General features: G+C 44.1%; 1 protein-coding gene across 5 annotated transcripts in view; it reads left to right on the top strand.

Moving 5' to 3' along the window:
* The first annotated feature begins 1,986 nt into the window (after positions 1-1,986).
* Positions 1,987-17,014, top strand: part of snx25 (sorting nexin 25) — a 177,862-nt gene continuing 162,834 nt past the window's right edge. For all 5 annotated transcript variants that reach the window (XM_060927890.1, XM_060927892.1, XM_060927893.1 and 2 more), the window contains exons 1-2: positions 1,987-3,025; positions 9,296-9,380. In XM_060927890.1, coding sequence (XP_060783873.1) covers positions 2,729-3,025; positions 9,296-9,380 — 382 coding nt within the window. In that variant the 5' untranslated portion in view covers positions 1,987-2,728. The remainder of the gene's footprint in view (positions 3,026-9,295; positions 9,381-17,014) is intronic.

Below are 17,014 nucleotides of genomic sequence, written 5' to 3'. Positions count from 1 at the left end.
CGGTCGATCTACGTTCCGACTCTCACCTATGGTCATGAGCTTTGGGTAATGACAGAAAGAACAAGATCGCGGATACAAGCGGCTGAAATGAGTTTCCTTCGCAGGGTGGCTGGGCGCTCCCTTAGAGATAGGGTGAGAAGCACAGTCACTCGGGAGGAGCTCGGAGTAGAGCCGCTGCTCCTTCACATCGAGAGGAACCAGCTGAGGTGGCTCGGGCATCTTTTTCGGATGCCTCCTGGACGCCTCCCTGGGGAGGTGTTCCAGGCATGTCCCCCCGGGAGGAGGCCCCGGGGAAGACCCAGGACACGCTGGAGGGACTATGTCTCTCGGCTGGCCTGGGAACGCCTCGGTGTTCTTCCCGAGGAGCTGGCCGAGGTGTCTGGGGAAAGGGAAGTTTGGGCTTCCATGCTTAGACTGCTGCCTCCGCGACCCGGTCCTGGATAAGCGGAAGAAGACGAGAGAGACGAGAGACGAGAGAAACTTCAATATTTATTTAGAGCTATAATCAATTCCCACGATGATAAAAGAGCGCATAACATTTACAAACGTACTGTACACCACAGAAAGCACAAACAGCCAGTAAAGAGTCTTATGAAATCGCGCGTTATCTTGTGGTAGCGAGACTTCGTTCCACTTTTGATCATGCGCACACCGCATTGCGAGAATCCCGCCAACGGGGAAGTAACATTTTGTTTGGAACGCGTATTTCCACCTGAGCGACTTTCAACAGTGACTGAAAAGCTTCTGAATGGGCACTCCGGCAAGATCAACACAGACACTTGCTGTGACATGCAGCCTAGTGAGGTATTGGTGCACACTGCTAAAAAAGCTGTCATGGAGTACAATTCAGAACATTAGAGTGACACTTTGTGTTTTTGTCAAACATTGGAGCTTTGTATTCATTCTGAAGGTTTATTGTTATTAATATTGAATAAAAAGTAACTGGGATGGCACGGTGGTGTAGTGGTTAGCGCTGTCGCCTCACAGCAAGAAGGTCCGGGTTCGAGCCCCGTGGCCGGCGAGGGCCTTTCTGTGCGGAGTTTGCATGTTCTCCCCGTGTCCGCGTGGGTTTCCTCCGGGTGCTCTGGTTTCCCCCACAGTCCAAAGACATGCAGGTTAGGTTAACTGGTGACTCTAAATTGACCGTAGGTGTGAGTGTGAATGGTTGTCTGTGTCTATGTGTCAGCCCTGTGATGACCTGGCGACTTGTCCAGGGTGTACCCCGCCTTTCGCCCGTAGTCAGCTGGGATAGGCTCCAGCTCGCCTGCGACCCTGTAGAAGGATAAAGCGGCTACAGATAATGAGATGAGATGAGAAAAAGTAACTGGGATGGCACGGTGGTGTAGTGGTTAGCGCTGTCGCCTCACAGCAAGAAGGTCCTGGGTTTGAGCCCCGTGGCCGGCGAGGGCCTTTCTGTGCGGAGTTTGCATGTCCGCGTGGGTTTCCTCCGGGTGCTCCGGTTTCCCCCACAGTCCAAAGACATGCAGGTTAGGTTAACCGGTGACTCTAAATTGAGCGTAGGTGTGAATGTGAGTGTGAATGGTTGTCTGTGTCTATGTGTCAGCCCTGTGATGACCTGGCGACTTGTCCAGGGTGTACCCCGCCTTTCGCCCGTAGTCAGCTGGGATAGGCTCCAGCTCGCCTGCGACCCTGTTGAAGGATAAAGCGGCTAGAGATAATGAGATGAGATGAGATGAGTAACTGGGATATATCATTGTTAATTATCATTCAAATTTTAGGTAAATTATTTTAATTTGCATCTTATACGGATTTTATAAGGGAAATACGGATTTTGGAGGTTGGTTATACAGGTTTGATTGACCAAAGGTTGACATGTATGCACTCTTCGACCTCATTTAGTTTCACAATATACCGGTACAGAATTCACTGATTGACTGACCCATGAGGTGGAGCGTCCCGCTCGCTGATTGGTCAATAATGGTCACGTGTGCCATGGAGACGCGTTTCCGGCCTCGAAAGACTGTAGTGACGAAAACCGTCGTAATCTAAACAAACGCTATTTGGATTGTGATCTGAGTTTGGACTTGGCGCTGTCAGCTCGGGATTAATGGTGGACTTTGTTTATCCGGAATGCAAGAATTTGATTGTTTTTCTCTCTCTGTGTGCGGTTTTTAAAAAAAAAAAAATTATTATTTGGGGGGGTTGAAAACTTGAGCGCTCGCGCACAGCTACGTAAATTAATGTCAGTATAGCCGTTAGCTCCGTAAACGCCGGTGTCCTAATTAGCTAAACAAAGTTAATAATTGCCTGTTTGGTATTTATTTATTAATTTATTTATTAATTAATTAATTTATTTATTTGTTAGACATTCTGGTTAATGTGTTGCTTGGAGTAGTTCACGTCGCGGTGACTTATTTTTCTTGTTCAGTCGACTTCTAGACAAAATAAATAACTATAACTTGTTTAAAAAAAAAAAAGAAAAGCTAGCTACCTAACTAGCTACCTGTGTTTACTTGCAGTCTGACTCCAGCTGCTTTTATGCAATGTACATAATTATTTTGTCTCTGAGGGAACTAAAGTAAGATGCTAGTTAGCAGAGCTGTACATTTTCTTCGGGTTTTCGGCGTTGAGTAGAAATCCAAGCTGTACCGAGCTCCTTCATCCACCAAAGCAGGTGCAAGGTGGCTAATGAATGAAAGCTGGGTGAACTCGAGGGGCATAAAACCTGTCCTGTTCGCGCCTGTGAGGCCATGTCATTTCCAGCAGCATGCATGTTAATGGCAGCAGCAGCAGTGGTGATGCCCCGATGCCCGGCCCCTCCTGCCGCCTCCTGCCCGCGATCACTCTGGGCATCGCGGTGGCCGCGGTGTTCTTTCAGTCTGGCTACGGAGGACTCAGTGTAACCTCGTTTTTCCTCAAACTCTTCATTTACATCTCTTTCGCTCTGTGCTGCTTCCTGTTGGGCAGTTTGGGCTCGATTATCAAGAGTCCACCCAAGATCATCCCATTTGATCTCTTTAAGAGACAGTCGCACAAGCTGCAGGATTTATTCAGCAGATTAATGGTAAGCAGATGCACATCAGTATCCAGTCACTTGTTATTTTATTCAATTCTCCATCTTTGGTAACTGGTTTAGCCTAGTCAGGGTCATGGTGGATCCTCAACCTGGGTGTTACACCCTGGATAGGGTAACGGAACACCATGCATCACTCATTCACACCTGGGGCAATTTGGTGTCACATATTCGCCCACCGGCACGGTGGTGTAGTGGTTAGCGCTTTCGCCTCACAGCAAGAAGGTCCGGGTTCGAGCCCCGTGGCCGGCGAGGGCCTTTCTGTGTGGAGTTTGCATGTTCTCCCCGTGTCCGCGTGGGTTTCCTCCGGGTGCTCCGGTTTCCCCCACAGTCCAAAGGCATGCAGGTTAGGTTAACTGGTGACTCTAAATTGACCGTAGATGTGAATGTGAGTGTGAATGGTTGTCTGTGTCTATGTGTCAGCCCTGTGATGACCTGGCGACTTGTCCAGGGTGTACCCCGCCTTTCGCCCGTAGTCAGCTGGGATAGGCTCCAGCTTGCCTGCGACCCTGTAGAACAGGATAAAGCGGCTACAGATAATGAGATGAGATGAGATATTCGCCCACAGGGCGGCACGGTGGTATAGTGTTGGCACTGTCGCCTAACAGAAGGTTCTGGGTTCAAGCCCAGTGGCCAACGCAGGCCTTTTTGTTTGGAGTTTACACATTCTTCCTGTGTCTGCTCTGGTGTCACGGTCTGAATTTACCACAGTATAAATTTACCAGGGTGGCACGGTGGTGTAGTGGTTAGCGCTGTCGCCTCACAGCAAGAAGGTCCTGGGTTCGAGCCCCGTGGCCGGCGAGGGCCTTTCTGTGCGGAGTTTGCATGTTCTCCCTGTGTCCGCGTGGGTTTCCTCCGGGTGCTCCGGTTTCCCCCACAGTCCAAAGACATGCAGGTTAGGTTAACTGGTGACTCTAAATTGACCGTAGGTGTGAATGTGAGTGTGAATGGTTGTTTGTGTCTATGTGTCAGCCCTGTGATGACCTGGCGACTTGTCCAGGGTGTACCCCGCCTTTCGCCCGTAGTCAGCTGGGATAGGCTCCAGCTTGCCTGCGACCCTGTAGAACAGGATAAAGCGGCTACAGATAATGAGATGAGATGAGAGAAATTTACCAACTTGGTATAATTTGGCCTAGTCTGAATTTACCAGCCTAATATGAGATTTATGTTCATACTTAAATTATTTACACTTTATCTTGATGAATATTGATTTGTTTAAGTAGGACTCCTCATGATTATAATAATTTAGTTATTCTCTCAAATTTACCAACTTGGTATAATTAGACTCCTGTCATTGGACCTAGTCAGAATTTACCAGCCCAATATGATATGGGATTTACGTTCATACTTGACCCACAAATAAATTATTTTCACTTTATCTTGATGAATGAATGAATGACCCGTGTTTTAGTTCCAGTTTATGCACTAAGTAGGCTGATCAGGAGCAGCCAGCAGCCAGGAATGATGACCTTTATCTTCATGAATATTGATTTGTTTAAGTATATATGAAAGAACGAAGTCGGAATGTAAAGTGTTTTGAACAACTTGATTAACTTAATTTACCCATATACTAATAAAATTCAATCCAAACCATTCTTGTCTACTGATAATCAAATCTCACAATTGTAATCACGATTCGCGTTCTATTAGTCCATAAATGTGTTGAAATGCTCGGTATAAAATTGCAGCAAGAAATGGTAAATTTAGACTTCCCGGAAGTTGACCGGGGAAAAAAATCAGTCTGCGCATGCGCATGGTACATTTATACCAGCGCACGATCAGACCGTGACACCGGTTTCCCCTACAGTCCAAAAATGTGCAGGTTAGGTTAACTGGTGGCTCTAAATTGACCGTGAATGGTTGTTTGTCTGTATGTGTCAGCCCTGCTATGATTTGGCAACTTGTCCAGGGTGTACCCCTCCCATAGTCGGCTGGGATAGGCTCCAGCTTGCCCGTGACCCTGCACAGGATAAGCAGTTATGGATGGATGGTGGACTGGGTGAATCTCCATCCTACTGGCAGGTTTTGTAGAAGGAAACTGAAGAGCCCAGAGAAAACCTGTACAGAAACAGGGTAAATGTGCACAGAAAATCCATACAGAACTCTGTATCGAACTGGTGGCACTGTCACCTCACAGCAAGAAGGTTCTGGGTTCGAGCCCAGTGGCCGACGGGGGCCTTTCTGTGTGGAGTTTGCATGTTCTCCCTGTGTCTGCGTGTGCTCCGGTTTCCCCCGCAGTCCAAAAACATGTAGGTTAGGTTAACTGGCTACTTTAAATTGTCCATTGATCAAGCTTGGAGAGGGATGGGCTCTGCCAAGTTTAAATGCCCTAGACAGTCATCCGTGGTGCCCCTATGGCCCTTGCGGGCTATGAGATGCAAGAGACACCAACTCTACCTTGCTGTACCATCGTCATGCTATCCATCATTATTTGTGTAATCACTCACTGGCCTCTTGATTACCTTGTACCTACTCATTCATCATGTTATTCGGTAAACCGACTCTATAGGTGTGCTTTATACATCTCCATTTACTAGCGTTGTAGTCAAGACCACCTAAACCAAGACAAAGTCTTGACCAAGACTAGATTTTATCAAGACGGAGACAAGACCAAGACTTTGCTGGGTTGAGATCAAGTCAAGACCAGACCAATGGGTGTGAAGGGTGGGGTGGGGAAAAGGTGACTACTGTTAACTGTAACGAAAATTTCAAATTAGCAATGAGCCACATTATTGGTTGCATTTGAAGCAGGAAATTTTGCATCCAATTACAATGCTGTTAACAAATAAATTAGAAAATACACAGGCAATTTAGTGAAATGCCTGCAGTTGTGGTCTTGACCAGTCTTGATATAAAATTCCGAGTCTCGATTTCCAAGACCTAGTAAAAATGTGGTCGATTCCAAGACGAGACCGAGACCTTCAAAAAGCGTCTTGAGACCAAGACCCGTCTCAAGTACTACATCACTACCATTTTTCTAACTGTAGCCAGTGTGTTGCTATGCACAGTTTGAGACCAGATCTGTGGCACTGGTGTGAGGTGCATCAGGAATAACAGTGTTTGGATGTCACTACTGGGTGGAGAACAGTACACCAACCCAAAATATCCAGCTAACTGCAGCGTTGTGTTTAGAAATAGATCGCTGATGCAAATGAGACTGTACCGCCCATTGCTGATGGTGCCTGATACACTCATACCAGTGCAGCGCTTGCTAAGATGCAAGTACCATGTGTGTTGAGATTGGATACCATTTGAATGGTGGACCAGTCGTTGTTGGATCATCCATTTCCCTGTGTGGATGGGGTAGAGGGAGACTGACTTTGTTTACAGAAACAGATGAGTTACTGTGAGTGATTTTCTACCCATGTTATGTGTGCCTGATAAAACAACCTCTTATCCTAGTCTGTTTACGTCTTGTGACCTCCCAACCAGTTTTTGGAAATATATTTCCCATCACTTGAATATATTATTCCACATTGGGGTGAGACTGCATCTTTAATGATGCAATACTTTGGCACAGTGTAGACTTTTGGTGACCGAATCTGATTTGTAATGAAACTGATCTTTTGCTCATATTTGGTGGAAATATACTTGTGTCAAAAAGGCAGTGATTAGCAAGCCTCTGAAAAAGAGTACCTAATTATTATACCTGGGTTATCGGTCTGCACGTTTTAAAGCTGCAGTCAGCAATTGCTTGTGATGTCACAGCTGTTCCAGGAGTAGGGCTACTGGAGAACACTTCATCTATGTTACAGAACTGGATTGTGTCAAAGGCACGGTTATGGATTTGCCAGCTGGAGGCAAATAATCGAAAGTGCCTTAAGTTTTCACCCTCCTTGAACTATTCCGTATTGTAGTGTTACAGCCTGGAGCTGAGCTGAGATGGATGGATAGACTTTATTGTTCATCAAGGTGAAATTTGGGACTGGAATTAGTTGGAACAATACACCATGAATCTACACAATATTGAAGTGGGGATAATATTAGTATTAGGAGGTCGTATTAATGTACACTACCGTTCAAAAGTTTGGCGTCACTTTGAAATGTCCTTATTTCTGAAAGAAAAGCACTGTTCTTTTCAATGAAGATCACTTTAAACTAATCAGAAATCCACTCTATACATTGCTAATGTGGTAAATGACTATTCTAGCTGCAAATGTCTGGGTTTTGGTGCAATATCTCCATAGGTGTATAGAGGCCCATTTCCAGCAACTCTCACTCCAGTGTTCTGAAGGCCAATTTATGCTGACAACGCAGTCCTCGCAGATGGCGTCACAGATGGCGTCTGCGAAGCCCCCCCCCCCCTCGCAGACGCTCTGCGCGCACCTCCCAAAAATTGTGACCACCGCAGAAGCCTCGCAGACAAGAGGGCTCTGATTGGTCCACTCTACATCCGCTGTACACGCACTTCCGCTTCCCTACTTTCCCGGTTTGTTTTGTTTTCACGACCGCCATTTTTAAAAACACAAGCGAAGATGGAGCAGCACGAAGAGCGGTTGATCAAGGAAGTGAGGAAGTACGTACATCTATACGACTCCAGTTCTAGTCATTATAAGTAACCGGAGGATAAACACTCCACTAACCACACCCACCAACTACTCCTAGCGACTTCGCGCCCCCTTGCGTTGTGGCGGTGAATAACATCGCGCACGCCTATTACTCCCCGCTCAACGATAAATTACAACTGTCTGCGAAAAGCTATCTGCGAAAGCCTTGTCGCAAGAGCATGCAGAGGCCTTAATGGTACAATGTGTTTGCTCATTGCCTCAGAAGGCTAATGGATGATTAGAAAACCCTTGTACAATCATGTTAGCACAGCTGAAAACAGTTGAGCTCTTTAGAGAAGCTATAAAACTGACCTTCCTTTGAGCAGATTGAGTTTCTGGAGCATCACATTTGTGGGGTCGATTAAATGCTCAAAATGGCCAGAAAAATGTCTCGACTATATTTTCTATTCATTTTACAACTTATGGTGGTGAATAAAAGTGTGACTTTTCATGGAAAACACAAAATTGTCTGGGTGACCCCAAACTTTTGAACGGTAGTGTAGTTTGCAAAAATGATTTTGTAGATTTAAAAAAAAAAATCCCTTAACTAAATTTTATTAAACTGTGGAAAAAATGTGGCACATCCATCACTTTGCCAAGAGGAGGTCAGCCACCAAAAATTAATGACTGGATAAGGAGGGCATTAGTCAGAGAAGCAACCAAGAGACGAAGGGTAACACTGAAGTAGCTGGAGAAATCCACAGCTCGGATGGAAAGAAGCTGTTCCTAGTGCAACCATAGCATGGGCATGTCACAAAGCTGGGCTTTATGGAAGCGTGACAAGCCATATCTAATCCCATTTGGAGTTTGCCAATATGGGGACATGTTGGAGACTCGGCAAGCATGGAGAATACTTTCCACTGTAACTACAAACTACAGTTTTCAGGAACCGTATTTAGCATACTGTTTCACTATTACTACAAAAAACATTAGACCAACCACAGTGACCGTGTTTATAGACAGGGATGACACTATGGAAGTAATGAGAACAACAAAATATAATACTAAAGCACTGTGGTTGGTAGAAAAGAGCAACTGGACTTGCTTGAAAAGTCTTGAAGACGGTTCGCCTCTCGTCCGAAAGGCATCCTCAGTTCTGTCTGTCTAATAGGGAGTATCAAGTATTTATCCTCTCATGGATCATCATAGAATCCGAATCAGAATGCTGATGGCTGCATTGTAGGTGGCTGATAGATGTCATAGACCCCCACCTCTGTTCAGTGATGGTCGTTCTAGGTTGACAAAAATGAACGATCCTCTCTGGTTAAGATGTCCGCCAGACAGACAGAACTGAGGATGCCTTTCGGACGAGAGGCGAAACGTCTTCAAGACTTTTCAAGCAAGTCCAGTTGCTCTTTTCTACCAACCACAGTTTACTATGTACCTGGATGACTGAGAATCTTAACAAATACTAAAGCATGTTTTCCAGCACATGATATGTAATGGGGGGGGGTTTAACAATTTTTTTCCCCCCCAGAAAGTTAGTGATGTTCATTAAAAAGAAATCTCTTATGAATCAGAATAAATGGACAGAAATGTCAAGGAGTGGTGAAGCCACGACCACACAGGATGCCAGCTTGTTTTTGTTAAATGCAGTTTGTTTTGCAACGGTTGTACTGCAAGTTTTATCCTTTCAATGAATTTACTCTGTCCGGCAGTGTCCTTCATAGGGTCTGTGTTGAAATCCTGTCTGTCTGTGTTTTGTCTTCTGCAGAGACGGTTTTCAGTACCGCTTCTAGACTCGGCACAGACCAGACGAGTAGTGATGTCTCACAATGTGGACAAAGCGTTAAAAGAAGGTGAGTAGAAGAATCATAATGACAGGATGCAAACAACTTGAATAATGCCACTCATTCCTTTGTAAAATGTCTGCCACTGAAGTGGCACTACTGGGGAAATTTCATCAGCAAATCTTGCGTTAACCGTTCATTTACTATGGACAGATTTGTTTAAAGTGAGCAAATCTCCCAGAAGCAGAAGTCACATGAATCATGCCTTATGTGCAGAGATTTAAAAAAAAAAAAAAAAACCCCATTCTTCCTTTTGGAGTAGAAATACAGCAAAGCAAATCTATAAACAGCTTGAAAACCTGCAAAATAGGCATGAACATATTTAATGTGAAACTCTTTGTGTCTGAAATCGCTCACTCGTTCACTTCTCCCTATTCACTATAGGGCGGTTCCACGGGTAACTGACGCAACATTCAGAGGGTTTAAAATTAAACTGTGTGGCTATTATCGAAGGAGCAAACTCAAACAAATGTATGATGACTTAAGGCCCAAAGGCCATCTTGGACAACAGAGTTTTTCCCAGATATGAATAATTTATTTAGTGGCATGCAGATAACATTTAGCCTGGCAAGCCAGACTAAATGTGAATATTTAGTCTGGTCTCGGTCGTAGACATTTCCGAAGGGTGTGGGTAGGAACAACCCGTTGTCTTTCAAACTGTCTCTGTGCGTATAGGCCGACGCTCTGACCAATCAGCACAACAGTGACTGTGACGTAGTCAGAGCGACAGAAAGCAGTGGGGGAGCCAGCTGGTAGATCAGACTTTTGCCATAGCCGGTTGGCAAAACAGCGAAAACGTCCTTCTTGAAAAGGAATGAGCGGAGAGCCTCTTCCTGCTCATGTTTCAACCAAAACTCCAAGTCTAATTCTTCTAAAACTGATTCCAAAGCGGAGTCAAATGAGCGCTGTTCAATAGCCGTAGCCATCTTTCCTGTTGCGCTTTCTCCAGCGTCGCGCAGCCTTGTCGTCACTCCTACAAAAGCCCGCCCAAAGAATCCAAACAAAAACCTTGCGTTGTGATTGGCGGGCACGATTTGATGCCCGGGGTGTGTTGTTGATATGGTCCGAGGCTAGACCCACTCGTAGGCAAAAATATTTTTGGCCGCTAGGCGGGTGGGTTTAGTTTACTAGGCTAGATAACATTGGTAACTGACGCAAGTTGGAGAATTTGACAACTGTGAACACACAAGTACAAACGCCAATTTCTGTGAAACTTATTGCAATTTTATTAACATTTTTCCGACTTTGCTTTTAAAGTGCGTATCACGGGTAAATTCAGGAGCAAGATCAATGTAATTCTCTTATTTTATATTAAACTTTGGTCAAATATGTCACATTTTGCATTCTCTGCAATTTTTTTTTACCTTGCGCAATACCAGAAAAATTCAGTTGAAATTGAGCCATTTGAGGCGAATTGGTCCGCCTCTGAAAAAACTTGGCATTTGGATTTCCCGGCAAACATTGCTTTTCGTGACGTCGCATGCGGGACGCCTCCTTCTGAATCCTACATCAGCGCTGGTTTGTTTATGAGAAAACGACCTGGTGGTTTTCTGCAAATTTCTTCAATGTTATTGCGTAATTATTAAAATGGTTAACAGATGTATCGTAGGAGGGTGTAGCAACACCAATCTTGATGGGATTAGTACTCATCGTTTCCCAAAAGACCGGACGATAAGAGAGAAATGGGAGCGCTTGGTCTACACAGGCTGTGCACTGAAACCGCGCAAAGCTCTCGCAGCCTGCTGGCGCTTCCGCGGATAATGTCACGGGTTTTTCCAAACGTGTTTTATTTTTTTTCTGCTGTAGACAGATGGCCTTGTGCAAAATCACCCTTCTGGATGAGTGTGTAAAGGGACATACTTTCATATTAAAAAAAATGAAATTGGTCCAGGATATGCACATTAACATGCCATAGTATACAGTGAAAGAAATAAACTATGAAAAATGTTTAGAACTGACAGTTGAGATCATGGAATGTACAGTAACTGATGCAACACTTTTTTTTTTTTTTTCAAATTTACATATGATTTGATGTACAGAGAGAGATGAAATGTGGTAATTTTCTCTTTCTTAGTCATCATATCAGTCAGTGAACGGAGCTACTTGTTCGATCTAAAAGGCCCTAAAGCTGTGATGATTGCTCAGTGGAATCAATTTTTTCATGGAAATGTAAAGAATAGGGTCCATTTGATATAAAACGCAGTTTAACTTACCTGGTGAGGAGTTTTGACAGCAGTTTGAGTGCTTCTTTATGTCTGTTAGTTTTGGGTTTAAAGTATGTGCTTGGATCTGCCAATTTCAAAATGGCCGCCAGTCATGTGACATGAGTTCAGCACAAAAATATTGACTGCAGTGAATGAACCAATCAAATTTAACACCATATATACAAAATGGATTTTCACCCCTTTTTGTGGAATTGCCCTAGTCTGGTTAACACCAGACCATATCACAAGTGAAATATGGTCTGGAATCCGCCTATTGAATTTCTCGTAGGGGAGGTGTGATTTACGATTGTCAACGGCCGTTTATTGGACGTTGCGAATGTCTATCATTTGGCGTATACGTAGCCCATGGCCAATCATGGCAGTTGTACCCGGTGACGTAGTTAGAGCGACAAAGAAAGACTGTAACGCCAAACGCTGTTCTTTTTTTAAAACAAACTTTCGCTCTAAACTATTGAGAACAGTGTCTAAAGCTTGATCGAAAGTTTGGTTCGTATCGCTCGCCGCCATGTTAAATGTGATCCGTAAACAGTCCCAAATAAACTACAAGCTTCCGTTTGTCGAGTAGTACGCGTCACCGTCTTTCCACCCCTCCCCACTCTCTGATTGGCTCCCTAACTCAGGCGAGCCTTTAGACCATAGTTTCCATGCTGTCTTTTCAGATCGGAACGATTGTGCAAAGCAGCATGGGATTTCCCAGGCTAGAATTACCCTATATAGGGAATTACTATATATAGTGAGCTCATTGACGAACGCTTTCGGACACTACTCCGTCGCGCTGTTATTTACGTCGTTACTGTCGCACAATTAAAACGTGCCAGATCAGTCGGCTGGTGGGTTTTCAAAATAATAAATACACGCATGTATTTTTATGATAAATGCATATTATACTGAGCGTATTTCCCACATTAATCAATACAAAGTACTCTGTCTGCTGCATCTTTCAGTTCTTTTAAATCAAGGCTGAATCCTTTCTTCTTTGCTGCTGCCTTTTATTAAATCAGAGTTGAAGCTTTTGATTTGATTTTCCAGTGCAACCACAATGCATGATGGGATATATTGCTTGGTTAGTGACCATCGGTTGTACACTACGTTTTGTGATGCATTGTGGGATACTTTGAGTGCACTATATAGAGTGTAGTAATTCTCACTATGCATTCGGACAGCACTACAAAATGGCAAACTCACTATGTAGTCCACTATATAGTGAGTAGGGAGTGATTTTGGACACACGGTTTGAAACTGGTATGATGGATGAGGGCAAGCTGAGCTGTTTTGTCGTTGCAGAGAGGAGGAGGAGGAGGAGGATAGAATCATCTGTCTAAGTGATGCTCATCTCAAAGCACTACTTACCTGTGCTTATAACGATTTGTGTATCTCGTTCTTCAATTTGCTGTCAGGGTGTCTAGACTGTTGGTGCGTTCATGTGCTATGGGAATTATGGTAAATACCAAACGCCGACATGGAAAGCACACATGAACGCCCCCTCTTGTGGTATTTTCCACTGGGCAACTCGTAGAAAATTTTGATACACGAGTTGCCGAGATGAGATGAACTTTAACCTTTTCAACATGGCGGCGAGCGGTACAAGACTAGCTTATGAACCAAGAAAGAAGTGGTTTTCACCTACGGAAAGCTGACTCTCACCTTTTAAACGAGTCATGTTATGTATATTATATTATTATAATATGTATATTATAGCCTAATACAAAGTATTCTGTGGCTGTCCAAAGAACGCCAACAATGATCTCGATACTGGCTACTCTCATTGTGGCTACAGCCAAATTTCCAAAAACTGCGTGGCATTCAATGTGTTAAGAAAATCTCTACTTGTCATGATCAGGAAATATTCAGCATTATTTACCTTTTGACTTTTGATAACTCATATTCCTGCTGCAGCTGATGAACAAGGCAATCTATAATTGTTTTAGCCAAATAACAGGCCTGATTCTGAATCTGGTCCACCATCGTTAATTTGTCAACAACAACAAAAGCATGTGAACACAACACACTGGTAAATACCACTTCCCAACTGGAAAATATCATCTTCCCATAGCACATGAACGCAGCATGTGACTAGGCTACATGCTAGTCGACATGATTTAAAGGTACGTCACGTGGCTAAAATGCTGAAATGTATAACTAAATTGGTAAGCTTGTTTTAGAGCTACTGCTTCTGTCTAATTTGAAAATTCAGATGTCTCTAAGATTTAATCGATATTTGATTAAGTGCAACCATTTTCCACTGCTGTTAACTTTCCCTGTTGTTGGTGAACGTGTTTTGCAATGGAGGGAAAGAATATCAGCTCCGTATCGCAGTCTGTATTCCTTCAGTAACAGCGTGCGCGCTGATGTCAACTGAAATTCCAGCTTCATAAAAGTTCTAACAGAAAGCGTGAGTGAGAGGAGTGAAAGTCTCATTGGATTAACAAACCTTATGATCACTGGCAATGCACGCTTTCAGTAATTTAAAGATGAGTACAGACACGTGCACATTAGATTTACTAAGTGAGTGAAACCTAAATGAACAGCACTTGTTATAAATTGAAAAGCATCATATGCCGCTTTTCCACTACAAACGCGGCTGAGTCGGGCTGTGCCGTGCTGAGTCGAGCTGAGTGGGGCTGTTGGAGTTGCATTTCGACTACAACCGCGCTGAACCGTGCTGGCTGGAAGTGGGTGGACACATTGGGTGGAGTTAGCGAAAGTGGGTGGACGTCACGTGATGTTAGGCGGTGCAAACAGTGACATCAGTGAGCTTTTAAGCGGTAGTCTCACGACCCGGATAGTAAACAATAAACATGGAGGACATGGAGTCGTTAGTGTTGCTGGTCTTGGTGCTGTGGCTTGTTGTCACCGACAACGCCAACAGATACTGGCAAGAGTGTATAGATGAGGCGAGGCGCATAAGGCTTCATAATGCTCGTAATTTTTCTTCTTCCGGGTTTACGGTGTTTACAGATCCCAGCGTGCTCGCGGGGCGTGTGTGGGCGTGTGAGGACACTCCTCCTCACCAATCAGTGCACAGGGGAGTGTCTCCTCACGCCCCCAGCCTCACTCGGCTCGGTTTGGCTCGCTTCAGCCCCACTCCAAAACCGTGCGAGTTTTAGGGGCTGAGCAGGGCTGAAACGAGCTGAGTCGTGCTGTTCTTAGATAGTCGAAACGCGAGCCGTGTCGGGCTGAAGCGAGCTGAAGTGAGCTGAAAAAGGGTAGTGGAAAAGGGCCAATAGAGTAGTTGTGAGCGTTGGTTCTGTTGTAAAATGGGCTTAAGCCAACAACTTGAGGTACGTAATGTGGGTTTTTATTTTATTCATTTATTTAATCATTTATTTATTTATTTATTTATTTATTTTTACCTTCATGTTATCCCAATTTGCATATCTGCCAATTTCCATCTTCCAGCTAGTTCCTTATCATGTGAAAGTTACCGTTCCTGGCTGGTCAGGACTAGCTAGTGCTTCCTCCAAGACACTGATTCTTTTCTAATAGAAACCAAAAAGGGGAAGGGGGGGGTACTCGAATGCCAACTGTGCTATTTTGCATACCCGAGCTCACAGACACCCATGACTCACTAACACCAATTGACTGGGGAAGTGTAATGCCATCCCTGTCACCCAGGGAGCAAGGGATATTTTGCTGTCTAAGACCCTGCTACTTCTATCATCGGGATTTGAACTCAGTCTCCTGATGATAGGATGAACATTTATGTCGCATCTCTTAGGAGGCCGTGTCCAGAGACTGTTGTTCCGTGAGCTTCATATCTGAAGGCTTGTGTCTGAATGCATGAGGGTAAAAATAAATAAATAACTTGCACACCAAGGTAGTGCTGCTCTCTACGTCAAAATATTGTCAGATATACCTTTTTGTTTGTTTTTTTTGTATTTATTTTTGCACTGCCATACTTTGCTCAGTGTCATCTTGCCAGTGTGGCGTATGAAAAGTACAAATACTAGATAGAAGGTTGATTACATGTTCTACATGGTTGTATACTGCTGTAGTAGGTATATATTATTAATAATAATAAGTATAGGTAAGGGGCGGCACGGTGGTGTAGTGGTTAGCGCTGTTGCCTCACAGCAAGAAGGTCCTGGGTTCGAGCCCCAGGGCCGGCGAGGGCCTTTCTGTGTGGAGTTTGCATGTTCTCCCCGTGTCCGCGTGGGTTTCCTCCGGGTGCTCCGGTTTCCCCCACAGTCCAAAGACATGCAGGTTAGGTTAACTGGTGACTCTAAATTGACCGTAGGTGTGAATGTGAGTGTGAATGGTTGTCTGTGTCTATGTGTCAGCCCTGTGATGACCTGGCGACTTGTCCAGGGTGTACCCCGCCTTTCGCCCGTAGTCAGCTGGGATAGGCTCCAGCTTGCCTGCGACCCTGTAGAAGGATAAAGCGGCTAGAGATAATGAGATGAGTATAGGTAATCGTATGGGGGGCGAGTAAAATTAAGAGATTAATTTCACAAGTGGTTTTTTTTGAAGTTTTGAAAATTGCAATTTCAAAACTGTGAAATTGATCCTTAATTTTACGAGGAGCCATACGATTATTTGTTTATAATATACAGGGCCAAATTCATACTTCGGAAGCCATTCAAGTTCACAACGTTTGTCATTCACGTTTTCTGAACCAATCAGGGCGCAAGACTATCTTGCACGTTTGAATCAGTTTCTAAAGCGTCTTTCATCATGACACGAGGATTTTGAAAGTGGTTTACAAAATTTTATTGGAACTTCTTTACAAAAGCCATTTTGTTGACAAAATTTGCTAATTTTTGTAACCGTAACCAAGCAACGAACTAGCCAATAGCATTTCAGGAATACGGCCCTGTGTTAAAGGAAAAGGCAACTTTTGTACAAAATCACCACAAATGGATAGATAAATATATAATCGATCATGGAATTTATAGAGAAAGAACAGACCGCATAACAGTATCTTTTAACTTTTAATAATATGGGCTTGCGCTGAGCTCAGCGAAGATGCGTTCCGCCATATTGATCTACTGCGTGAAGTCATGCGGCCCACCACTGAAAAGAACTCTTCAGTGCTTCATGGTAATAAGGTAAAAAACCAGTACAATCGCTTCGTCAAAGTTTCACCAAATGGTTTTATTTATGCAACTTAAAGCTCATAATACTGTATAACTTTGGTCGAGTAAAAACACGGAGCAAAAACATGGCTGAATCCTGAATGACTCCTATTTGGATTTGTCCTACCAAGCCTACTGCGCATGCGTGAAGCGGCTCGGCTCGGTTTTCCCTTTCGGGCGCTCTCGTTTTCTGTTAGAATTTGGTAAAGAAAAAAATAAATATTATTTACCAGCTTACCGGGTCCATGAACATAAATCTGACAGCTGACAAGGTCGGGATATAAACGAATCGAATACAAGCCACCCGCCGGGACTCCTAATCACAGTGATCTGCTTGTAAACA

The sequence above is a fragment of the Neoarius graeffei genome, chromosome 8, assembly GCF_027579695.1.
Source record: "Neoarius graeffei isolate fNeoGra1 chromosome 8, fNeoGra1.pri, whole genome shotgun sequence".
NCBI classification, from domain to species: Eukaryota; Metazoa; Chordata; class Actinopteri; order Siluriformes; family Ariidae; genus Neoarius; species Neoarius graeffei.
Note: the sequence above shows the minus strand (reverse complement) of the source record. Positions and strands in the feature narration are given on the sequence as shown.